The sequence below is a fragment of the Plectropomus leopardus genome, chromosome 3 (genome assembly GCF_026936395.1).
Source record: "Plectropomus leopardus strain MGB_pleo_1.0 chromosome 3, ASM2693639v1, whole genome shotgun sequence".
Lineage (NCBI taxonomy): Eukaryota > Metazoa > Chordata > Actinopteri > Perciformes > Serranidae > Plectropomus > Plectropomus leopardus.
In genome coordinates this window covers 2,946,382-2,973,298 of record NC_142178.1, presented here as the reverse complement: position 1 = coordinate 2,973,298, position 26,917 = coordinate 2,946,382, and the positions used below count along the sequence as shown (strand labels likewise).

Here is a 26,917-nt window from a genome sequence, read left to right as displayed (position 1 = left end):
CTCATGAGCTGCTTGAGGTACCAGTGCCACCCTGCAGTCAAAGTCATCCTCATGTGGACCTAAAGCTAAAATGAGGGCCGGGTCTGCCCCACATTCTCAACTCAGCTAATTGGTTGCAGACGGGAGCACTGATGCAGTCACCAATCAGGTGGCAGTAGTGGCAGCTTCTCTCTGCTTTGTATCCTCTCTGACCCTCCCACCCTGTGAGGTTTAAAACCAGGGGAAGGCTGAGTGCTGATTCTAGAGAGTTCCATCCTTCCTCATTGAACCTGTTTCATGTGCTCTGAGTTTGGACTCCTCTCCCTCTTCACTTCACTTTGTCCCAAACTCTTTTTTTTAAAATAGACTTTTGTGGCTTTTTGACTTTAAGAGACTGAAAAGCACCTCTTAATTGTTTGTGTTGCCGTCCATCTTTTGGCAGTTTCTTTCACTCCCCAACACTGTGGATGAGTGTTGTGGGGAACATTCTCCAACGTTATTACCTGACCTGTTCTCTGTCGTGTAAGAATAATCTTCACATCATCACTAAGAACTGACTCGTACTGTTAACCCAAGGTATGTATCCAATCATTGAATTATGCTCTCTTTTGTCCTCTGTGTTAATTTTTCTCTCCTCATGTAGATTATTTTATGTACATGGGTTTTTTTTTTAACTTTGCATCATTTACTTAAAAGTGCAATATTGTTTTCGTGTGCGTGTGTGTGTGTGTGTGTGGTTTATTTATCTTTGAGAAAGACTTTAAGCTCAGTCAAGTTAGGACACACTAAGTGAGGGTGCATGCCAGTCCCCGAAATAGCACTGAGTGGCACTGCTTAGCAGCCAAAAATGATATTGTGGTTTGTCTGCTGTGACTTCAGCTGCCTATCTTTGTTTTCTGTATCCTCTCTATCAATGCTTTTGATAAGCTGTAACTTTCCACTGCACTTGGTCTGTGAAGTAGCGGAGGCTGTGACAATGCTCACGCTGGAGTGTATACGGCATACTGCACTATAGCTACTATCAGATTGACTTTGACTAATGAAATTATCTTTGATTGAATAAAATTGTACTTGTTTTGATGTGTTAATTTGTTAGAAAGTAATATTCATCCTGAGACTTGAGTTTAAACTAAATGAAGTTCCAGCGTGAGTGTTTAGAGTGCAGTGAGTGATTGATGTCATTTATTTTGTGTCATTGTAGATGACTTATTTTTTTGAAAAGTTGTAATTATCTGGTTGTCCAAAAAAAAAAAAAAATCGCTAATTTCCTGGCAGTCCTCACTATGTGGAACAAAACTTTTCATCTGACTACCTCACTGTCACCTCAAATTTCCTTCTCTCCACCCTTTATTACAATTATTTTTTTCCCAAGATTGTTCTGCTAAGTCCCGCCTTGTGCTGTGATTGGCCAGGACTAAACTTAACCCAGATCTAATCGTCCTAACCATAACAGCATCTGACGAGCTCTAGCCAATCACGACACAGTATAGCAGGACTACGCAAAACAATCTCGAGAAAAGAAATTCTGCTCCGATCACCACTGTCATTTTCAATTAAAGTCATCAACCCAGAGAGTTGATTGACCCGCCCTCACCCTGACACTCGTCACAGCGCCCCCAGTGAGCTAACAAAGTGAGCTACTAAAACTAAGAGATTAGCTCTAGCTTCTGCTCCGTCACTGTGGTTACCCCCAACATGTACTTTTGACAGACCCTTTTGTTGCCAGTCAGACCTTTGATGCGCCCTGATGGCTCTGAAATAGTGAAAGCCTTTCTTCGTTTCAAGGTGCACTATTTCACCACTTGTGACTTCCAAAGAAAAAATCAATCAAAAATCATCAGAATGTTGACTGACTGAGACATCAGCATACAATAAATGAACAGATGCTGAAGGTAGTGAGTGAGACTTTGAATCTATAGGACATTTTTTCACTTTTAAAGCTAATATTTAATATTCTTGTTTACTGAGTGTCTTTCAAACCCCTCGGAGCAGCAGTCATTAAATGTGCTGTTTACAGTGGCCGCTATCTCTTCTTTGCAGTTGTCTTGCTCTGCTTGGTAAGCCTTATTAGAGGATTTCCCAGAAATGTTCTAAATCAAGCTTGGATGTTTTCCCGGAGAACTCATCTCTAAACTGTTACGGGACGTGAAAGTCAAATGACCATATTAAGGGGAGGGGTTTTTAACAAAGGAAGGGAAGAAGGGAGGTCGATCTCTGTTGGTCCTCTCACTTTCTTCCTTTTTCTGTAAAACACCAGAGTGTAGTGAGGTCACGTTTCACTAGTGCTTCACATCCGCCTGGAGTCTGATAGCATGTGTGCACAAACACATGTAAAGTTGTAGTGAAAGTTGCCATTCAGCTAAGTGCTACCCACTAATAATAGATGATAACATCTATAAACATACTCCACATTGCAAAATTGCAGGGGGTGGAGGAGGAGAAGAGGGAGGCGGCAAACACCCAGTTGTCAGAAGAGGCGATCGGAACGGAAAAGTACTGAGAGGCAGGGAGAAGAGGAGGTGCATGTGGGGGTGGTATTTGTAGAAAGAGTGCTGTAGCTGTGCCAAGACACACTTCTGCACCTGTGTGAAAGAGAATACCACATGGAATATTTAGACAGAAAGAGCACTCAGGTCTAAAGATACTCAAATCAGACTGAAATCAATCCTGTACCTGCTTTCACTCAGCCGAGCTCTGACAAAGGTTATGTTCAGTCCCAGACAAATATCACCTCTGCTGTCAAACCTGCAGCAGAACTACTATGAACATTCATTTCAGTACTGTTGTGCTGTGGGGAAAAAATGTTCTAAATAATACTTTAGACTCAGGTGAAAGAGATTTGCTTAAAGTTTTTAGATAGATTTTTTTTAAGTGGGGCTGCATGAGATACTCATGTATAGTCAGTGTATTATATACAGAGGATGGCTGTCGACGCGCTCCCGGTTTGCAAAAACAGAAGGGGCTTGCACCCCAAAGTTCAACATGACACTACTGTACAGGGGGGTGGACAAGAAAATGTTTTAAAAAGGCTTCTGAAAAGAGCATTGAGAGTATTTTCACCGCTTTGCCTCGCAGCCACACAGCCCTTTCATTTGGCATTACATTCTCTCAACAATTCCGTATTCCTAAGCAGAACTATGCGGTGCACTTCATTATGCCACAGCCAAAATTAGTTTAAAAAAAAAGACAGAAAAGAGACGGAGGGAGAGAAAAATATTTTAGGAAATAACTATTCTATTAGAAATATATATTTTTAAATTAATTCAGCTTTCATGTTTGTGACTTTTTTCATGCAATTTCCTTTCTTTTACCAGTTTTTTTTCCCTCTGGGTAATTTTCCCAATAATAATGTTAATAATATATATTATTTATAGAGCGCTTTTCACAATACTCAAAGACGCTTGTAACATTTGACTTATTCTTGATCATCTGGGAAATTTCTTGTGAAGCTGCTCATTGTCTCACTTTCATGATTTTTGAGAAGATGAAGCCAATCAGTTTCAAGGGGTTAAGTGAGGTGAAAATCCCGCAGTTGTAATGCAAGTTTTAAGTCACAGATGCACAGGAAAGGCATAATCAACCCCCGATATGCCACTAAAATAGAGACAGACTTATTTTTTTAACCCTATAACCCAGGTTTGCTTGTTGAGAATTCTAAACTACTCAAAAACAAGACGCACTTTTTTGATAGTGTGATTGGCTTTTATTGGCAGTCTTGAGGGGTGCTCGATGGAGTCCTTTATTAGCCCCACAAGTAGTTCTCAAAGCACCCATAGATATTAAAATACATTTCCTTGAGTTTATCATCATCTAGATGTGACTGCCTGTTTTACAGAATGAAAACAAAAAACACACAAAGAAAGCATCAGTTACATTTAGTTACTTTTGTTTTTCGTCACACAGGCTTCATACAGGCTTCTAATTGTATGTACATCCTGTAAGAAGCTCATGAAAGAAAATGTAAAACATAGGGGGAATGTAGTTGACTTATCACATGAATGGGATTTTTCTTTTTAACTTTGTGGTGTGCATGTTGAATGGGTTTTCTGACGGGGATTTTTTTTTTTTTCGGTTTTGCACCACAAAGACCTTCTCCACCGCAACTTGTATAAATGTACACGGAAAAATTCATGATCAGTTGTGAAAATGATTGTAGCTGCTGTTGTCTTACAAAAAATGCACAAGATGCAAATGAAATACAAAAGTGTATCGTATGTTCAGAAAGGTTGGCCCTACCTTTGTACGTGTTTTCAATATATCAATGTGCCTGCATTGTTGTCACACTTAACGCCTGCAGAATGAGTGATGAAAAGTTGCCAGGTGCTGAGTAAGTGACATTTCCTGAAAGAATGACTTAGTTGAGCAGTGCTTTGTGTGAAGGGTGGGGGTGGGGGATGATTGTGTGTAACCTCAAGAGCAAAGATTCTCAGTTTATTCATATTAATGCAGGTGTTGGTTGTGTCTATGTCAATGTGGCAATGTGTGTATGTCTCTGATATAAATAAATGACCCTCCCATTAAGAGCAACTCTTGCTTCTTTGTCAAACACTGACAGGGAGTTATTTCATGGGCTAACATTTGAATTTTTGCCTTTAATATCAAAAAAGTCATCATTGGATTGTGAGCACAGTGGAACATGAAAGTAAAGCACTACTTCAGACCCCGTCCACCAACTGCTGTCTATGTGATAGACCCTTTTGCTTTCCTGGTAACGGATTATTATGTCCCTAGATTTATAGTTTGTGGCTGGCCACAGTTGTCCTGACTTGTAACCTCTGACTCCAAAGTGTATTCGCAGGCAGTGAGAGGCAACCTTTCAAGACATTTAAGGACATGTAGCTTTCCATGAACTGTAGACTATTCAGTGACCAACTGCACAAGTTGAATTCATGCACAGAGTAATGATCTAATACTGGAGATTTCAGAAGAACATTGTTGAACATTTGTTCACAAATTTCTGGTCTAAAACGTTCACTTGCGAACATCTCTAAAGTAGGTCAATAGGCGTGCATATACAGTACATCCTTATAGAGGAACTCCAGGCGTCTCGCCACACTGTGAAATATCTAGCATACTGTTACAAAGAGTAGAGGGGGCTCACTAAAATAGTCTGGACTGTGAAAATCCTGCTCAATAACTGAGCGCACAGTGAGGCATACTAAGGAGGAGCACAATTACAGAATAAAATTCTCTCATTTAAGTCAATAAGTCCACTTTACAAATTTACTTTTTACCTCATAATTAATTAAATGATAGCATCAAATGAAAACTCTTGCCCTCCTCTGTAGAGCTGCAGAGCAGTTTAGCCTTTTGTAGCTCACAGCTTTAGCCAAATAGTACGTTAAATGTGTGGTTTAGAGTTGCTGATCTCATCAACCTTATCTCCAGCAGCAACAGGAAGCAGAGGAGGGACCAAGTCACAAATAGGTCCCAAGAGTAATATATTGAATTCACAAAAGTAATTTCGGAACAATTGCAAGTTGAGCTTAATCATTCAAAAATGAATGCTGGCATCATTTAAAAAATGAATGCTGGCATTGCTGTAGAGCTCCAGGAACACACCTGCACACGTTTGAGTTTTGACATGTTTGTTTGATTATTGCATTTTCACCAATTCTGCAGTTGTGTTGTTTTATTGCAGGATTACAGATTACAATGTTTTCATCTTTTTTTTATAGTTATTTTCATTATTTTACAAAAAGCATTATAGTGTTTAAAAATAAATAAACACTACACTAACACATCAGTTATATTAACTGTGAAACATATTGTCCAGTATAAAGGATCTGATCTATTTATTGCAAGATGTTCCAAACCATGCTCTGAGGAGGGATCCTCCAGGACTATATAGATCCATTTGGAGAGAGTGACCACAGTAGCTGCTATTTCTCTTCTGTGTTTGGCAACATTTATTTATTTTGTATTTTTTTGTTTTAGATTTTGGATCAAACCTACTTCATCAGTTAGGCACTGTTCTTCAGATGCAACATTCTTCAACAAGTCTTTCTTTTCCCTTTGTTTTACAAGAGGACAAAATAATAGTAGCAGCCCATAGGGAATTCTGCCAACCATACGGTTGCATAAAGCCCAATAAAAATGTTACAAGTCTTATTTCAAAACATTAGTTTTGCTCCAAAGTTATACTAGTGATTTGAGGGTTGGCAAGCCGCCCACATAACTGCACTGCCAGTCGTGTATCACACAGCGTAGTGAATGTCTTTTTCTGAGAACTGCTGGCTCGATGTTCCCAGCCTGTCTGGTAGAAGCATTTAGTGGAGTAAGCATGGGTGCAGTCTCAGACTTCTTGTTTGTTTGCACTTTGAAAGGGTTGATTGTAATCTACACCAGGTCCAGAATCTGAATCAGAATCACATTTGTATAACAGTATAACAGAAACACACACAGGCCACGAGAATATACGCTTTTCAGGCTTGTGTTGACTTTGGCGCAGAGCCGGCCATCCCCTCACCTCCTCATCCATTCCTTCCATGCCCTCATACAACACACACACACGCACACACACACACATATGTCTGCCTCCTACCCATATTTTCGCTTCATTCCTTTCACAAGTATTTCCTTTTTTCCCTCTCCCTATTATCCCAAGTGGATATAGTATGCATTTTTTCCTCCTCCAGATCTGATTCCAGCCAAATCCTTTTTTGGATAGCAAATGTTTTTCACTACAGTGGGCGGGTCTATGTCTTGTTTTTCACCATGAAAATAATGGCTGTGTATGTGACTTTCTGTTTATAATAAAGAGAAAGGGTTTTCTAAGAAACTGCCCTACTGTGGTGTATTTTAGATATAATCTGACTCCTTCGCTGTTCCTGGACTGCATTATCACAGTTAATACTCAGGAGGTTTCCATGCACAGTTAATTGAAACTACAGTTCTAGCTTGATCATGCCATTTAATTGGACTACTGTCCTTATCCCAGTGTACAAGCACCAGGGGAGAATCCATTTATTGACAGAAGTATGTCTGACTTCGACAGGTGGTGATATGCACCCTTTCAGCTAATTGCTATCAGACCTTCTCCCTGTTGACCTCCTATGATGTCACATCAAACAAGTTAGCAAGCAGCAAACAGGTTGCATGTCGGTGAAAACAAGGATAATCTTTCAGAGTGGTACACTTTGTACACTTTACTTCTACATCCTTATTTTGTTTTTCTCCCTTCTTCTTTTTTTCCTCACCATTTTTCTACGTATTTATGCTGTTTGACTTCCGGGTCAAAGCCCAGCATGGGGGACTACGAAGCATGCGCAGAACGCCTACACCAGTTCCATAGTGGTTAAGGCATTTACACGGGAGTAAATCGACCCCAAACCGAGGCATGCTGGTCCAACTTCAAGAAATTCAACTTCGTCAAACTAACATGTTTACATGCATTTTAAAAGTTCGGGGTTTTTTTGTCAGACCAACACAATAATTAGACGTTTTCTGATGTCATGTAAACATACTGACAGTACAGTCAACATGCCAATGTGCAGAGAAGTGCATGCCAGATAGCAGTTAAAGATGACAGATTTTCTTTATAGATGCAAAGGCTTTGTCTAACAGTTACAGTACCCTCACACATAGACACACATGTGTACACACTAACTTGGCTCTGAGTTGTGTTCATTTCCCGATGTTTGGGCCACCCAGCCACTGAAGAAGGGGGACAACATCTGTCCGCCATCTTTGTCAGTGCAGCCAACTGTTATGGTGAGACCCCTTTCGCCTCTCAGACTCTTCACCCTTCTATATCTTATACCCTTGCCTTTTTTTTCAAACTTAAGCTCTTCCTCTCAACCCCGCCCCCCCATCCTCCAAGCAAGCAGAGCTAGGTCATTCGCGACATTCCTGCACCTTTCTTTTTTCCTTTCCACTGCAGCCTTTTCTTTGTTCACTGTCTTTCTTTGAGAAGACACAGAGTTGCTCTTCCACCTCATTCACCCTCCACTCTGCATTTGAATACAAGCTCCTGTCCTCTATTCATTGTTGTTTATCATTTGCGCTTATAGCTTTCTGCACACAATGAATGTACTTTTTTTGTCTGAAAGAATCATTTTAGATGACAATTTGTGCAAACTTGCCTCCCCCTGCTCCCCATACCCTCCAATACTTTTTTACAGTAAACAGTAAATGGAAAATGTTTTGTATTGTTTGTGCATTTTGAGTTGTTTGTCTGTGATTTAAATTAGCATTGCAAACAGCATTTATTTTTGTAGCTGTTAGCAACTTGTCATGTTTCTTCATTCTGTCTCTTTACAGAAAAGGCACACAGAAGTAGATCAGGATGGCTCTCAATGTTCCAGGGCTGGTGGTGATGGCGGCGTTCTACCTGCTGATCTTGGGCACAGGCATCTGGGCCTCCATGCGCTCCAAGAGGGAGGAGAAGAAGTGTTCAGGGGATGGCATGGAGATAACGTTACTGGCCGGACGCAACATCAACTTGCTAGTTGGCATCTTCACCCTTACTGGTAAAGTAATAATAATAATAATAATAATAATAATAATACATTGGATTTAAATAGCCCCTTTCTTGAACTCAAGGTCGCTTTACAAAAAAAAAGTAGTCAGTGCAGTCTAAGTTCTAGACAAGTCGTACAAACTGAACCCGAACTGATGTGTTTATGAGATTAGATAAGTTTTGAAAAAGTCACGAGTAATACTGTAACTGAGATCTCGTGATGGTGTGTCAAAATATAGTGGTTGTTTTGTTATGCATGATGCATGCATTATCCAAGTCAGTGGAATACACAAGCTTGTGTGGTGCTTGCATCATCTTTCCCCTTTTAACATGTGTGTTTGTCTGTCTACAGCTACATGGGTGGGAGGAGGCTTCATCCTCGGTATAGCTGAGGCAACTTATAACCCAACACTTGGCGCAGTGTGGGCTCTCATGCCCGTGCCATATGTCCTGACCTTCTTCTTGGGTGAGTAGCCCCACATACCCCAGAGCTTTCAGCCCTGACATATAAACCCTGACTTCTTTGACCTGAATCTCCACTACTGTTTGCAGCTTCTCTTCTTCTTCTGGACACAACTGTGCTGCTGACATCCATTTAGTGGTGCATGTTATTCTCATGTTGCAGGACTGAGTATTTAAATGGGAGCAAATGAGAAGGTAGACATGAACCTAATGCAGCCCAGCAGAAGTAGGCTTAATGGCAGAGGTGTCCAATACAAAAGAGAGACCATAACAGAAATAAAGGCAATAACACAAGTTTATTTGATTATTTATTTTTAATCGCATACAAATGGCATAAACATAACTGTTTTCTCTTTAGGTGAAACAGATTTAAACTTTCCATCCCTTCTCACTGCCAACTTCATGCTTCTTTGCAGTGTTCATGTCTGCTACCCAGCAGGAAACGTCTACCGTTAGATGATCATTAGAATGCTTTTTTTTCTGTCGATTGATGAAAACACATAAGTTTTGCCTACGCAAGTCCTACTTGATGCATGTCTACAAACTGTATGATTGTCCTGTCATCATGAGGTGAAAGAAAAGAAATGAAAAGTGATCTTGCTTGATTAACCAATATTTTTTTAATCATTTAGTATATTTTGAAAGACAAGCGAGAGTCATTTAAAGTTGGTCTGAGGGCCACAGTTTGTGCCCAGGCCCGGACTTTGGACATGACCAGTCAAAGGTGAATACTGGCTAGCACCAGTAACTTGCTACACAAGCCAGTAACATTGTTACAATGTTTGTGAGGTCAGGTTTGGGAGATCAGCCCGTTCTCATTACGAACTTATCACATACCACTTGGCCATACAGAAGGTGTGGCGGAAGTATGATACGCCACCGGACAGTGTCAGTTTGAAACACTGCCAGTGACAACCTAATACATGGAGCTGGAAAGTGCCTATGGCGCAGATGGGTGAGGCGGTGGACGGGTGCAACAAACCCCAGACTATCACCTAGGAGCCCACTGTTTGCTTCCCGTATGAATCTTCAGCCAAACCATGATATTTTTTCTCTAATTCTAACCACATACTTGTGTTGCACAAAGAAATAAATGTAAATACTGTTTTACTGATAGTGTAAGTTTATTTTGTTAAAAAAAAAAAAGTATGAATCTATGAGCAGGAACTGTAAAATTCCTGTAAAAATGAAAGTGTATTTTAAAAAGACACAATGTATGTAATAGATGTAAACTGACACACTGTCCTGGAGCATCAGCAAAAAACACAGGACAGCTTGCACATTTATGTAGATGAGAAAGTCCACTGACCAAGTGGTGATATTTGATATTTGACAAGTTGGGATGAGAATGTGTTAAAATCATTACTGTTAACATTTAGAATTAAATGCATCCCTATGGAAAGTCAATGGGATAATGACTCTGGTACTAGCTTAGCAACAATGTAATCTGATGTATTAGTATTTTAGCAACAAGCATATCAATATTTTTATCCTAATTCATCAAAATAGCCGATCGGCCAATTCAGAAAACCTCTAGAATTAAGTTTCCCAGAGTTTCTACATATGGTTAATAAAATCCAATATCAAAATGAACTTTGCAGACTTCACTGGCTGGAGCTGATTTGCTGTTGACCAATAATGTAGCTCCCTGACCCCCAACTCCCATCTGACTCCACGAACCAATAAAAGTGTCGCTCTTGTTAAAAATAGGACCCTGACAAATCAGGTCAGGATTGTGACTCGAGGCAACAGGTGCAAAGAGAGAGTTCACCCAGAGACTAAGATTGCCCACTCAGAGTTACAAACTCTGTAAACATTTGCAACAGGTGAAATCATCAGCACTCTGGCCCCATTGTCACAATGGCTGATGCAGTGGGAGAGTAATGGGAACTGGAAACTCCAAAGTCCCTGATCAGGAAATATAACATCCCCCATTGTTGTCCAAGTGGACCCATGGGTTCAAGCCAAGGTGTTTATCGTGTTATCTGGAGGGAACACTTGTTTCTCCTATTGTTCACACACACTTGTTCTTTAACTCTCCCACTCACCCCCTTCCTCTTCTTCCTTTTTCTTGCATTCGGGTCTTAAAATGACAGAAATATAGCTATGTTTGTCTTCATCATTTCCAGAGACAGATTATTATTTTATGCTAATCCCTTCCCTCCTGCTCCAGGTGGGTTTTTCTTTGCCAAGCCCATGAGAGAGAACAAGTATGTGACAATGATGGACCCATTCCAACAGAAGTATGGGAACATTATGGCCAGTGCGCTGATCTTTCCCGCACTGGTAGCTGATGTCCTGTGGGTTGCACGCACACTCGTTAGCCTGGGTAAGTTTCTTCACACTGTAAAACTGTCTGGCACTAGAATCTGTGCACACACACTTATGCAATCATGCAGGCATCACAGGTTTGGGTACACAATGTGCACCAACAGTAGAGTAGAAACACAGCTGGGTGTTGCTGCTTGGTGCCTTTTTGCGACTTGCTGCAGGTTAAAAAAAGTCAAAAGGAACATCTTTTTAGGCTTGGCAAACTAAACCAAACAACATTATAAAATCACCACCACAAACTATAGCTTTTTAAATGTACACATTCAAACCGATTTCACAAACTTTTTTTTATCACTGAGCCATTTCAGTGGGTTACATTTTATTGTCAGGTGTTTCTGTTATTTGGAACCCACGCTATATTTAGATGCTTCAGTTCAGGAGATAAAGTTACATAAGAAGTATGCATGATGCTAAAAACAGACATAAAAACAACATGAGATAAGTGAAAATAACTACAGAAGGCAAACAGCAATTGTCCAATTATAGCTTAGCAAACCTAATTAGGTACGGCTTACCCGTCAAACTTTAGGTTTCTACAAATGTCTAATCAATGTTTGTAGTAGTAATGCTGCCTTCAGATGCTCCTCCAAAATATTGTGTTTATGAATTACGAGCACAAGAATGGCCCTCAAGAGTCGGAATCATGAGTGGGAAACTGGAAAAATTTCAATGATGCCCGTTTTGCCAAGCTGTGATGTTTGTGTGATGTTTCAGGGCAGCAGAAATAGCAGAAAGCATGGAAACAGCATCAACAATTGACGGTAAAAAATTATATATTTAGTTATTTTATTCCTAGTAGCTATCATTCACTTTTAGTAGTTGCACATTTTAGTATATGCATCTATTAGCTGTAGCATGTGAGCAGCCAGTTTTCATTGCAATCACCTCTGCCACACTTTAAGCCCTTATTTACGGAGACAACAGGAACATAAAGCTAGCCAGCTAAGCAAATATTAGGTAATTATAACGTTATCGAAGCTCATAAATGAATTAAAATGTCAACTACATAGGCTACCAATGCACATTGTATGTGCTTTGTTCTTCAGAGCTCTGTGCTACTTGCTTTTGGTAAAACATCAGCCACGAAAAACGACCTTTTTACCAATAGTGTCGATGTTGCTTTTTTCTGAACAGAGCACTTGAATGCAAGTAATAATCATAATTACTGCACAACTGGGAAGTATGACATTTCCGAGGAACACACGAAGGCAGCATAAGACATGTACTCTGTACATAAAGAGTTAACAGGGTCTTTTTTATTGCCTTCCAAAAACAAAAACACAAGAGTGAAAAAATTGATTGAACAGTGTGCAATGACCTACTATTGTTAGCATGTCCAGCTAACTACCATATTACTATGTCATTACTGCAGCAACTAATCACATCTACCAACTGATTACATCTGAAGCCAAGAGCACATCAGTAACTAACATTAATTTGAGGTTACCCTTAGAAAAAGCCAAGTTTACAACTGGCGCTGTGTGGAAGTCGGTCCCACAGTACCAGAGTTGATGGTAATGTAAGAAGCTCTTTATTAGATTAGAGGGAGTCCACATCTACTTCAGCTATGCTAGCCCAGAAAAGAGTTATATTTGGTAGACCAACCAGTTAGTGCCAGAAGTCTTTCTTCCTGTAACGCAGTTAAAACGTACTGAAAATACAAAAAATGACGCCCAAATATCGGCTTGTGTTATGTTGCCATTTTGTACTGGTGATGTCACCTGGAGCCAGACTCTGCAGTAGCGATAGTGTGTTCCTGCCCATTCACTGGTCCTGATCAATCGCGAGCAGCACCACTGATTTCAAGCACAGCTATTGGCACACACAGCTGTCAGTCATTACATCAATTCCCTTTTTTTATAGCATCAAATAACAAATTAAAACTTAAAATTAAAAACTAACATTTGAACAAACATCAGGGTGATAAGAACTATCTTAAATGGCAATAACCATGTATGGTTTAATTTTTTTTTAGTTTGGCCCATGTCCCATCTGCTAACATAAAGGGGGGAGGGTTTATTTATGACTTATACTGCAACCAGCACCCAGGGGGGTGATGAAGATGTTTTGGCTTCACTTTTGGGGAGCTGTCATGTCGTCCATCTTTATAAATATTCTGTTGTTAGAATCATGACAATCATGATATCAGGACTCACTAGTTCTAGACTGAAATATGTGAACAACTCTACTTTTTTATATCCATGTTGTCTGTCTTACCGTTCACTTGCAACATGCTGCTTAAGCCACAGTCTTGATATTATATATGAAGCCAGTGATGAATTTATTTGTACTTTTGGATTTATTAAGACCCTCCAGACTTTCAGTTTAAAATAAGATAAAATTAGTATCTTCACGCGACATTCGTAATTTTTAGATGACAAAGCAGAGAATTGCCGCCTATAAAAAAGAAGTCTGCGTTTGTCTGCCTCTGTCTGACATCAAGGACAAATTGTTTTAAAAATTATCACGAATCGTAAGTTGCAAATCTGTTGATTAAACACTGTAAATTGCATGTGCCATGTGAGGAAAGCTTGACAGGCGTAGCAACTGTATCACAAGGTGGCGTGGCTAACGTGAAAACTTAACAGCGCTTAACAAGCTGAGCTGTACCATGCCTGGCTGCAAGAAAAAAAGCTTTATTTGTAGGGCTACATTGCAATTTACAATACCAAGCACACAGGCGTATTAAATATCTGTTACTCAGTTTCCACTCAGGTGTTGTAAACTCATGCTGTTGTTGTCTTGCTGAAATGAAATAAAACCATAATTGTTAATCTGAGCATTATGAGAGTCCGTCACCCACAGCAGTGGATTATTCATATTATAGGGATTATGATCAAAAATGCTTGGATGACAAGATGATTCATTTGAGGATTAAATTGGCTCCTTGAGTTAAAATAAGCATTGTTTATGTAATGTTACTGTTATTTCTATAGAAGCCACTGCATGTTGTTTTAATTGTTGTTTTTTAAATCTGTGAGAGATCATGTAAGCATGTGTGTGCATGTGTGCGAGAGTGTGTGTGAGTTTATGCGCTTTGATAGTGAATAGAAGTGTGCATGTAAATATGCGTGAGAGAAAGTGTTTGTGTGTGTGTGTGTGTGTGTGTGTGTGTGTGGGTGGGTGTTTATAATGTTTTCCTGTGTGTGTTTTTAACATTGTTTTCTTTTCCAGTGTTATTTGAAAAGGGGGTTAAACATCGAGCAGCCTGTTGATTGTGAAAGGTGATCAATTATTCAAACCAGATTGTTGTGTCATGAGAGACCTTTTTCCATTATTTGTGCCAGGGCTCTGACTGACTGACAGAGGCTAAATGTTACATACTCAATTATTATTTCATGTCTGTGTGTTAAAAGATGCCAAAAGACTAAAAGAGAAACAGTGAAATGCATTTGACAGTGTTTGAGTCACCCAGGTGGCTCTGCCACTGTGCTGAGGCTCCACAAAAGGACTGGTAGGGAGGCAGGAATGTTCCTGGGACGTTTTTGTCCAAACCCATTAAACCAATATAGAATCAGGGGACCCCTCACTCCTCAGTAAAACCTCCTGTCGTTGTTTCCCGTTATGCGCTCACCCCCAATGTGCACTTGGCATAACACGTACACACACACACATAAACACTTGACACTTGACAAGAGAGCGCTGAGCATTTGACCCATTAGAGCTGTTGCTGGGAAACTGTTTATGTGTGTGTATGTGTAGTATAAACTGAGCTTCATGGTCTGCTTGAGTGTGTGTGTGTGTGTGTGTGGTGGTTTAGTGCCAGAGAGGATTTAACTTTTATAACACACCTCCCATGTGCTGTCAGTTAGCTGTGCAGTATCAACAGCTCACAGTCACGGTCAAATTTCTGCTGGGGAGGAATCAGAGACAGGAGGCTGCAAAGGGTGTGTGTGTGTGTGTGCGCATGCATGTACAGCATGAATTTTGGAAGAGGGACATGGATCTAAAAACAACATGGTGGGGTGGGGGGCGGTATTAAGGCAGCTCTTTCCCTCCGTCCATCCCTGGTGCTGCCTGTGACATCCCAGAGGCCCTAAATCTCATTCCGCCTTTCCTCTTCCTAAATTTGGCCTGCAGGGGAACAGCACAGCTCAGCACACAACAGATCAGGGATTGGGTGCCTTATGTAATCTAGAGGTGTATCCAGTCAAATACAGATCAAGTATAGAGTAGTTGAGATTGATTTCAGACAAACAGAAGGGATCTTGACTGAGCATTTGTGGCCGGAGTCGAATACATTTCAGTTATTACACTGTAAAAATAATCTATTTGTTTTCAGTTTAAAAAAGTCTCTGGGCTGCCTTAAATTTTTTACATTGACTGAATTCAAGAGGAAGAGTTGATTCACAACAATATAACCTTAATTTACCTTCTCAAATTCACTCAACCTAAAATTTTAAGGCAGCCTGGACCCTGGCTTTTTTTTAAGTTAGAATAAGTAGTTTCTTTTTACACCACACTGTAAAAAAATAATGTATTAACTCAAAAAGAAAAAAAAAATCCTGGATGCCTTAAAATTTTAAGTTAACTTATTTTAAAAAAAATCAAGTTGAGGTAAACTGCAATGATTAAAAACAAATCAGCTTTTATAGTCAAATCACATATTAATTAAATGAATTATAATTCAGTTGTGCTAAAATCTCACTTGTATTTGACTAGTAAAGTTCATTTGTTTTGAATCATTACAAAATTGCTTAAACATGTCGTCTCAAATTGAGTCAACTTAAAATTCAAAATTTTAAGGCAGCATGGACACTACAATTTTTAAGTTCAAGCAGTTTCTTTTTTTACAGTGCACATATAAAACGACGCAATACACAAAGCGCACAAAGAAACTGAACGTTTAAAAAAATCACATTAAACTGGTAAATACTACTTAAATTCAAAGAGAGGAAAAGTTCATGGTAACTTCTTGATGTTTTGGGCTCATTATGCAAAGTCAACTTTGTTATTGTGGTCATATATGTGTGTTCCTGACCATTTATTCATGTATGTGCATTTGAAATGTATCTGTGTTTAGGGCTCTAGGGGTCAAACAAAATGCATGTGTGAACAGGTGGCAAAAACCTTTCTATCTACTTTTCTACTTACATTCTCAACCTACTTTCTCATCTTGCAATCACGTACTGTAAAGTAAAGAGACAAAGTAGTTCAGATAATATGATAATGCAGCTGGAAAAAATATGGTGATAGAAAGTGTCCATGATGACCGATCAGATCAGATTTCAAAACTGTCAAACACATGGGGTGAAAGGACAAACTGAGTAGTTCAAGCATGCATCGCCAAGACGGTGCAAAGATGGGGTGGTGTAAGTGGGGGGTGAGGGGTCAGCGGGGTGGTGAGTGGCGATCGATGGTGCCGATCTGACACTTCTCTGTTTAAGGGCATTGTTGTGGTGTGGCTACAGGCTGCGGCTGGGGGGACCCTGGCAATGTGGGAGAAGAGACGGTGAAGGTAGTGACGTTTTGCTTGCCTTGTTTGAGTAACAAGATGTATTTTTTTCTTTATTGTTCACTTGTTCACATTTACTCTTTTTTTTCATTTTTTGAAGACACTCCTTTTTACCTTCTGCTTGATTTTGTTTAAGAATTATCAGTATTTGGGTGATAATTCATCCAAGAGGGTGAAAGGCTTAATTTGGAGTCACAATCAATAGGCTGCTTCTGTTATGTGTTTCTGTGCAGTTTGACATAATTTTATCATCATTACTTTTATGTTGGCTTGTTGCTTTATCTAAGCTCTTGGATGCTTTATAAAAGCTTTAAACCAAAGCCACCCACGCTTAATTGTAACTTAAGTCATGACCTAAATGACTATAAACGTAATGTTTTGCATTCTGTTGGTAAAAAGTTAATTTGTTTGTGTTTTTTTGCATTTAGACACAGTACCAAGATAATGCTTATGCCTAGCTTCATAATAAATCTTGAAAATAAGTACATAAGAGTGGATGGAAGAGTGTGTGTCTGTGTGAGAAGGAACTCTTTTAAAGCAAAAGAGAGACTGAGAACCTAATCAAACACTTAATTCAACAAGCATGCATCTGTAGCAACCAACAGCACTACATTAGACAACTTGCTGTAAGAATTTGTGTCTCTGTCAGTCCTCCAGTGCTCATTGTTCTGCCCTGTTGTTCCAGGTGGAACTATGAGCGTGATCCTGGACTTGTCCTACGTCTACTCCATCATCATCTCCTCAGTGGTGGCCATAATCTACACACTGCTGGGGGGGCTTTACTCTGTGGCCTACACAGACGTCATCCAGCTCATCCTCATCTTTGTCAGTCTGGTGGGTAACCTTTTTGGCTCATTGCACAAGATGGCATGATTCTTTTTCTGCTTTTGCGAATGTGGGCATGTAGATGCCTACAAACTTTGCCAAAAGTCACTGTAAATGATGTTCATTGGCTCGTACAAGCCTCAAGCTCTGCTCCGAGGAGCAAGAGAGAAAAAGGATTTAAACTGTATATATGAAGCTACATTGACAACTACGAAGGTAAGCAAAATAACATTAGCATGCTATGAAGTTAGCTGTACATGTCAGCTAACCTTGACAGCTCAACAGAGTGACAAAAAATAAGTATTTTAACTTTTAACTTTGAACTTTAATTGTATTTATGTTTTAAAACAAAGATCCATCAGCGAAAGTGAGTGTTTGGGCTACGTGTCACAGGTCCATGACAAAAAATGAAAAGCCTCACGATCTCAGAGTAGGGAGAAAGAAATGCAAAGTCTTCATCGTTCATCAGAGTCTCATTCTGTTCATGTTTTGGGGTTTTGTTGTGGTAAGGATAATTAGTCAGTGATCCAGGACTTTGTGATGCATTTCTGATTGCTAACATCTATGCTAACTGACTGTAGCATTAGGAGGCTACATCATTCTCTTTGTTGTACAACTTGGTGTTGATATATTACCTAAACCGTGCTCCATGAAAACCCCAAAACAGAAACTGGTTCACTTGTTCACTGTTCAGTGTTCTATTTGAATGTGAGTAAACTGAGACATATGATGAAGGTTGTACAAACTCTACTCTAACTAATGTGTTACCTTACTGCGTTACCTACTTCTAAAACAAATGCTTTAGAGTGCTTTTGCGTGACTAAATATTAAAACCCTTTAGCCACTCATTCCACTCGGCGGTTTTAAAAACAATAGATCATGACAATATATAGATAATGCATGTCTGCATTTGAATGTGCAGACTCTAACACCAATATACAGCGTAATTTACAGCCCATAATCTGTATCTCAGGCAAACCTTTACAGCTCTTTAACATGCTCACAATCTGACAACAAACTGAGCAGAGGCAGACAGAATCAGTTAGCAATTAAGCTAACTGCTAATCCCGCAGCCAGCCGAGAGCATGTTAGTCCAGTTGTTCTCAACCGTTTTGAATCCCCGCTGTCTCTCTCCACCTCTTAGCTGCCGCTTACTCATTCTTTGGTGGCAAACCTTTAAACCAACACGTTCTCATCCCATTCGTCACATATTTCCACTTTGCAGTGGACCTCTGCGTCTGCATATTACACTCTAGGTTTCCTTCTACTGCTGTTGATGTTCCAGGATGCTGTTAACAACATGCAGCGTCATCCCACCATGTGCATTTGTTGACATCATGATATGTTTAGGCACATAGCAACCAACACTGGCACATCAACGAAAGCACATGCTGGCACAGATGGTTAGGTTGAGGCAACAAGGGCACATGATTAGCTGAAGAAAAAAACCCATCACATTCAAATGAAAGTCGGGGGTTTGTTGGATCCACCCTTCACCTCTCCCGTCCCCCTGCCCTATACAGGGACCATCATGCTCTACAGGGACCTTCATGCTCTACAGCGACCTTCATGCTCTACAGGGGCCTTCATGCTTCTGCATCCAGTCATCTGGCCATATAGCAGCGTACAAAAGCACTTTGAACAGTGCTATTGAGTAGCGTTCTCAGATGATGATGCCCAGCTGCATTTCATGCAAATGCGAAAAATTACTTTTAGCATGGGGATCTTATTCCCAAAGTCGTTATGAAGCTTTTGGTCATTTCATACAATCATCATTAGCAGCAGTTTTCGCAATTTTGGATGTTCAATGTTCAATTTTTTTACTTTTTTTACTTCCATTTTTGCACTTTATATATTTTATCTTATCCCCCTTGTTGACTTAAAAGCTGAACTTTAAATTCCACTCAAATTCCATGCAAACTGATCTAATTAAATAAGCTGATGATGTGATGAGATTAAAAAGCTCCTGACCAGCAACTAAGTAGACCTGGTGTGATTACTTTGTCAACAAAATACTGATTATTTTGGATCAAAGAGCTCAGTGTACGCTTAACCATGACGTGACAGAAGAGCGCTGTGCAACACTCAGAAACCATTTATCCCCAGCTCTGGTTTCAGATTCCTTTGCAGTGACAAACTGAAAACTCCCCCCACTGGGCCCATAATTACATTAGTTGTGTCCTTGTGTTTGTGTATACAGTGGGTGTGTGTTCCTTTCCTGTTGACCAACCCTCACTCTGTGGACATCTCACTGACGGCCTACAACCAGACCTTCCAGGCTCCCTGGGTCGGCACGGTGGAGCTCGATGAGGCTGGCAAGTGGTTTGATGACTTTATGCTGCTGGTGAGTGAAGCAAAAGATGGCACACACACACACACACACAGAGCACTGAATGTCATCTAATACAAAGCTTATGCAGTACATACAAAACTTTAAATTGACCTCAGCAGTTCAATTGAGCAGACTTTTTTCATCAGATGAGCAAACAGCCATACATAACAACAGCAAAGTCATCAGAGGATTGATCACTCTTGTCCTGTGCTGCTGTACAAACTGATTCCTGTCATCATGTCTGAACTGTGTGTTTGTGCCAGGCTCTGGGAGGTTTGGCCTACCAGGCGTTCTACCAAAGAATCCTGTCTGCATCATCTTACACCCAGGCTCAAGTGACCTGCTTCGCCTCTTCAGCCTTCTGCCTGGTGCTCGGTATCCCCTCCATTCTGGTTGGAGCTGTGGCTGCGTCTACAGGTACACATAACTTAAAGCTCTGGAAAATTCGTACCTAAGCTTTCATTAGCCTTTTGCCTTGCATTGGCCTTTGACTTTTCCATTTCAAACTATAAGAATTTATACACTTTTCTCATCATTTCACTGATTTAAGGTCCTGTTAGCAGAAGTAACCCCTTTTTCTTCCTTTGATTCATGTATCGGTCTTGCAGACATTCCCTTTCGTCTTAGAAATAATCATCTGTCCTTCCTCCCAGACTGGAACTCAACCAGCTATGGCCCGCTCACCCCATATGAGCGTGGCCAGGCGGGCTCCATACTTCCCATCTCACTGCAGTACCTCACACCAACCTACATCTCTGTCATTGGCATCGGAGCTGTAGCTGCTGCTGTCATGTCCTCCATGGACTCAGCTCTTCTGTCCTCCGCCTCATTGTTTTCCTCAAATATCTACAAGAACATAATCAGAAAGCAGGTGAGAGTCTTAGACCAAGATATCAGTGGTGTGTCCTTAACCAAAAAGGGTTTTAAATTTGAGCGCTGTTTGCCAAACCACTCAATCAAATCTTAATTTGATGCCTTTTATTCTGATCCAACCATTATCACTATCTAATATATGTGAGAAGTAAAAACACACACAAAATCAAAAGATAAAATGAACAATGCAAAACATCCCGTAGAAGATACATAATAAAAGTTGCTACTTCATTAACATAAATAATACGCTCAACTTCGAAAAAAAAAAACATTAGCTTAAAAAGGAAAACAGAAATGGCGACAAGGGAAAACATATGAACAGATGTAAGAAAAACCTGCTGCTAAGCTAGGCTAGTTACCTTTTAGCAGGACTAATTTATCTGGGTATCTTACTTTTTAGGATATTTAGATATTTATGAGGTATTATAAATTAAATTTATAAAATGTTGGAGATCTTTATGTAGGGCATGTTAATATTTCAAAAATATGTCAAAATGTCAGATTCCAGTCTTTAACCAAATTTGCACATACTGCGTTTTAGCTTTGGTAGGCAGGATAGTCCTCTGTTAAACTTTCTTAAATTCAACATCAAAACTCAAATTGCTCCTATCATTATTCATTTTTTAAATTCAACCCCTAATGTGTGCCATACTGAATCTCCTTTGATGAAATGCAGTTACAGCGCAGAGGCTCTGCCACCATACTGTACTCACAACATAGGCTGGAGGCAGCAACAAAGTAGCTATTGACTGTACAGTCCTGTAAATACTGGGCATAGTTTGTGGGCATACAGTACACACTGTACAGTGTGCTCACTGTGTCACATTGCAGCCTCCTTATGATGATTGCTGTCTTTTAACAATGAACTATTTTAATATTACACCCACAAGGAATACTCCATATAATAAGCCAGTTAACTGTCGGGCTCTTGTAGGGCTATAACTCATGGCTACTGTGTCTTCATGAGGGGATCTCTTGGCCCATGAGATGGTCTTTAGATCCTTACTATAACAGGGTGGAATGTCAAACTCATTGGTTGTCATTATCTTCCCTCCTTCAGGCGTCAGACCGTGAGATGCAGTGGGTGATCCGTATCTCGGTGGTGGTGGTGGGTCTGGCCGGCACTGCCCTCACTTTCTTGGACAGCAGCGTCCTGGTCTTCTGGCTTGTGGGTGTGGACATGTCCTACACCATCATGTTCCCTCAGCTGGTTTGCGTCCTCTTCTTCAAGGTGTCTAACGGGTACGGAGCCATCGTGGGCTTCCTAATGGGAATCATTATGCGAGTCCTGAGCGGCGAGCCTCTCATCGGCCTACCACCCGCCATCCACTTCCCAGGCTGCCGGCTGGACGCCGAAGGAAAGCTCACCCAGTTCTTCCCCTTCCGCACTGCCATTATGGTGATCTCGCTCCTATCCATCCTGATCGTCTCCTGGCTAACATCCATCATTTTCAACAAGGGTCTGCTGTCCGAGAGGTGGGATGTGTTCAAGATCAAGCGTAAGGAGAAACCAACAGCCAGAGCCATGGACAACAAGAGGACCAACTCTGGTAACGAGGAAGCCTCCGCGGCCAAGCAGCTACTGGACACCACTAGCTGCTGAAGAGGCGAGAGAGCCGAGGAGGGAGAGAAGATGGGCACCGGGTGGAGGCAGACATGTTGGTCTGCTAAGCAGGAACAGCGGCAAAGGCTGGACATTTTGTACAGATGCTGTGCAGTATCACAGTGTATTTGTGCTAAAGACATATTAATTAGCAGAGTGCGATTTGAGCTCTCTGGCACCCGACTTCATCAGTTGCCTCAACCTTTTCTTAAGAGAATACATTACAGATAGGCTCCCTGGCAAACCAGCCATTAGCCAGCATAGCATATAGGGGAGATAGTTACATGCATTACATATGGTCATACATCACTGAAATGGAAGCAGTCCACACAAAGAACCCAGAGACAAGTTCAGCCGGCAAGCAGTTTAAATTTGGATAAAAGAAACTGCAATTAAACATTCTCTATAATGGTTTATACTTCTTCTTCAACTGACAACTCTCACCAAAAACAAATTTGTAAATTTGTACAGATTTATATAAATATATTTGTACCACATTTTGATGAATTGAGATACCACCCAAGAGATGCCTTTTCAATAGACCCAATTCACCTCCTTAAGACCATTGCACTGTGGCAACACAAAAGACACGCACACAAGACATCATCCCAAAGGATCAATGAATCCAAAAGAATGATGAGAAAACAGTTTACAACTCACATCAAAATGGTAATAATTTATTAGATTTTGCTTTTCGTAAGAACTCTCAGAAAAAAAGGAATACAGCAAGCCATCCACTTTGTCCTTTTACTGCACAATCATTTATCAGCTCCGGGTGTGGCCACCAGAAAACATGTCCTCACTACGCTGTACTGGATGCAAGTGCATATAGCCTCTCTCTCAGTAACCTCTGTGCTCTGTGAAGCATGACAGACCTGAACAAAGAAATTCTATCCAAAGAACTTATGCACACTGCGCACTGTTTCACGGCACACTTGTGAAAGACATTTTTATTACTGAACAGTTTATACGAAAGTGATTGGATCTCTTCCTTTCCCTAGTTGATTTGCTGTCCTAGGATTGGCTTGGAAGCACCTGCGACTCCCTTCTTGCTAGTCAATATTTGATCAACAATTTTTACCATCAAAACTTATACACTTAAACGCACAACTATTGCCGAGACATCAATGTGACTATCTGAAGTGCTTAGCTGTGCATTCTCAGAAACTTGTGTCTTGCAGCAGTCCACACTCCTGAAAAGGATTCTGATATTTTGTAAATGTTAATCTGTGTGCAAAAAGAGACAATCAGAGTTGTGTTAATATATCTAAGATGTGAAGATTTATGGTTACATGTAAATTTTCACATGGCAACATTTACCTCCATCTCTCAGATACTACTCCGTACACATAAGCAAGTTTTTCTTTATATCAACCCGATACAGATGACTTAAGTGTCCCTCTCCATCCGACTGCTCTGACTTGGGTTGCACTGCAATGCTAACAGCTTTGTTATGCAAGCAATATCGAAAAAAGAAAACAAAAACACTTGGGTGGAACTGACGCAAACACTATTTAAGTTTTTTTGAATGCTCAACAGTTTTGTTCTAATCACTATTTAATATGCCGTCTTGTGGTATATAGCCAACACGTTCTCATCTCAAGTCGTCACATAATGCCGCTTTGCAGTGGACTGCCGCGTCTACATATTACACTCTAAGTATCCTTCTGCGTCTGCTGTTGACCTTACGGGATGCTGCTGCCAACACCGGAATGTCAACAAAAGCATGTGCATAGGATTATGCAACAAAGGTGGGGACGGTTAGGTTTAAGGAAAAAAGGGCATGTGGTAAGATGCAGAAAAAAAACAACAAATTCAGACGGGAAGTGAACACAGGACTCCCACATGAAAATCCAGGGTTTGTTGGATCCATCCCCCACCTCCCCAGCACGTATTATAGGGACCTTTGTGACACTTATATTACGTTGTTACCAGCAGCATTTCGACCTGACACATCCAGCAGCATATCATGTGGATGCAACAGGTTCTGTCTGGCCATGTTTTCAACTGACGATCCCTTCAACATATCATGCTGCTATGGCGTGGTGCCATGGGGCTGCGCGGCGGTGCATAATAACACCGCAAATGGTTCTGTCCAGCTGCATTCTTAGCTTCATACAGCCACAAAAGTTGGCGTCGGGATCTTCTGCCAAAATCACTGCAAAAGTGGCAGTATTTGATGACTTTGGTGTGAGAATGGGCTGGAATAGCAGCAGGGAGAGACAAAACTGCAGAGCTTGATCTCCCATTATGCCACAGATATTTAAGCTCATTCCCCTCACCTGCAATTTACTCACATGATGAATAAGTGAATGTAGCACTTTTTTTTTACAACTGCATGGAGAGAAATATGCTACCCCTCATTTTCCTCCTCCTCACCCATTCCTCCTCCAAGTCTTTCTTCTCTGTCCGTCCATGTGAGAGACGTGCCTTTCAGTGACCTTGCACTGTATCGTTTAGTTTTTGTTATATACTGTATGCAAAGCTGTAGTTTACAGTGGGATCATTTTTTCCTCTGAGGTGGTGGAAGTGTTTGCAGCTAAGGTCCTGAGAATATACATTTAAGATTCACAACAGCACAGATTTGGCTCCACTGAATGATTGCTAGAGAGCAGACTGTTCAATGACCCTTGTGTTTTTTAATGTATGTTTTGTTTTACTGAGCCTACATAGTAGTCTGATGTGCAAAGAGATTCCTGCTACTGAGTGACAGTTTAGAAAGCCTTCCTCTACCATATTGTTGCTGTCACTATCACTGGAAGCTGGTTTCACTCGGCTGCCAGCGGTGATGTGCTGGTCAACATAAAAGGGGTGTATACTCTCGTCACTGTTCGAATACCTCATGGAGTGGTAATGTTGGCTTTGAGTATACGAAACTTTACCCAAGATTCTGGCTTCTATCCAAAGCATACTGTACGAATGTCACTTTCCAAAGAGTGATTGCACAGAACAAACTGTTCTCCAAACAAAACGCATTCAGGACAAAAAGCATCTTTTTATGGTGATTGTGATTTCTAACTGTGTTATTCTCTTGTATACTGTACAGTCTAATTATGATTTGTATATTTACACTTTTTATTTTTTATCAAAGCTAAATCACTATGCGTTGTGAGCTCTTGAAGAAAAAACGAAAGTCTTTTTCTTAGCAACGTTTCAAGTGAAATAAAATCACCTTCAATTTTGCAGAACATTAAATTTCACCTTCACACATAGCTAAATCACTGGGCGGCAGTTCATGTGTGTCAACAGTGACTCTGAATCACAGGAAAAACATGTTGCATACTGCTGAGTTAAAGTCATAGCCATTTAAAATTAACACTCCTGCCTGAAAACTTCAGCAAGCCGTCCACAATATAGTGAAGCATGGCGACGCCTTAATAATGGAGCATATACATGCATATTATCATCTGTGCATTTCATCACTTTTGAAAGTAAAATATTTTATTTTCCATGTGGGGTTTTCATGTATTATCTATGAAAGTACTGGACAGTTGTTAGTTTTATAATATTAATAGGTAGTGAGGTTCTCTATTGTTTCCCCTGATATGTATTTGGTTTTATACTTATGCATGTTGATTTTCATTAACAGTGTTGTTTGTATACTGAACTTTCGTGAAGGCTGTTCTCTCTTGCCACTTGGCAAGGTCCTACTTTGTAATCGATTAATGTAAATCCCCATGGGGTGATCTTCTGTCAGAATAAAGGCTGAAACCAAATTACAATTTCTGTTCTGTTTTATTCATCTGAGTGGTTCATGCAGCATGTGAGCCTTTCAACAAATAATTTACTGGTTAATGGTGGGCGAGTGGCTGAAAGAATGCAGGCAGTAATACTGGAATACAATGGCTGGACAAAAAAAACAATGGTACAAGAAGCACATAACAGGCTTTATTGCTCAATATTGGGGATTAAAGAATTCATCATTGGTGTTTCACATCACCATCCTCTAAATGAAACTGCTCTTTGGTCTGTTGGGATTACAGTTTCAGCATGTTTTAAATCATATTTATTTAAGTAAAATTCCTTGGTCCCTGCAGCAATAAGAGCCAGCAGAGTGAACATTTCCATGAGATGGCTGCCTGGACAATTGCATACTACCATAAAAATTCATATTTAAGCCTGGTACCATTGACACACCCAGTTTCTTTTGCTAGCCTGGTGTGGCTACACAAATAAACACACAAATAAAGGCCTGTCTCAACTAGAGGCCTGGTTATCATAGAGCTAATTTTTATAGAAGTTAGCTACCTGCTAGAAATATGGTTATTTAACTGCTTAGATAACTCATACAAACATCATTGTTAAACCTTTTGTCAGTATGGACATGCAACACACATGGTTAACTTGAGTAAGATACTCTAGAATTCAATCATTTAGTTAATTTTACTGAAACCATGAGCACAAAAAAATGAGTAATAACAGCAGAGTAAACCACAGAGATGCAAAAAAAGAGTTTGAATGAAACATTTTGATTGTATTTCCCATCTTTGCTGAGCAACAGTTGTACCAACATGTAACAAACAGAATAGAATGGGCTTTGAATCATCATCTCCGTTTGCTCCAATGGACTGTGTTTTTTTACAACAATGGTGGATC

At 40.2% G+C, this 26,917-nt stretch overlaps 1 protein-coding gene across 1 annotated transcript; it reads left to right on the top strand.

Annotated features, from left to right (window-relative positions):
• Window positions 1-224: 224 nt before the first annotated feature.
• On the top strand, window positions 225-26,037 carry LOC121941953 (high affinity choline transporter 1-like). Its single transcript, XM_042484990.2, has 9 exons — window positions 225-555; window positions 8,242-8,450; window positions 8,793-8,906; window positions 11,076-11,231; window positions 17,374-17,522; window positions 19,714-19,857; window positions 20,109-20,262; window positions 20,499-20,716; window positions 21,779-26,037. The coding sequence occupies exons 2-9, from the start codon at window positions 8,267-8,269 to the stop codon at window positions 22,319-22,321; spliced, it is 1,662 nt and encodes a 553-aa protein (XP_042340924.1). The 5' UTR covers window positions 225-555; window positions 8,242-8,266; the 3' UTR covers window positions 22,322-26,037.
• Window positions 26,038-26,917: the final 880 nt, after the last annotated feature.

Bases quoted from the DNA above. Each gene is read 5' to 3' on its own strand.
- LOC121941953 (XM_042484990.2), top strand. From the start codon at position 8,267: ATGGCTCTCAATGTTCCAGGGCTGGTGGTGATGGCGGCGTTCTACCTG. The intron at 8,451-8,792 runs GTAAAGTAATAA...GTCTGTCTACAG, and splicing joins TGGCATCTTCACCCTTACTG to CTACATGGGTGGGAGGAGGC. The intron at 8,907-11,075 runs GTGAGTAGCCCC...CTCCTGCTCCAG, and splicing joins TGTCCTGACCTTCTTCTTGG to GTGGGTTTTTCTTTGCCAAG.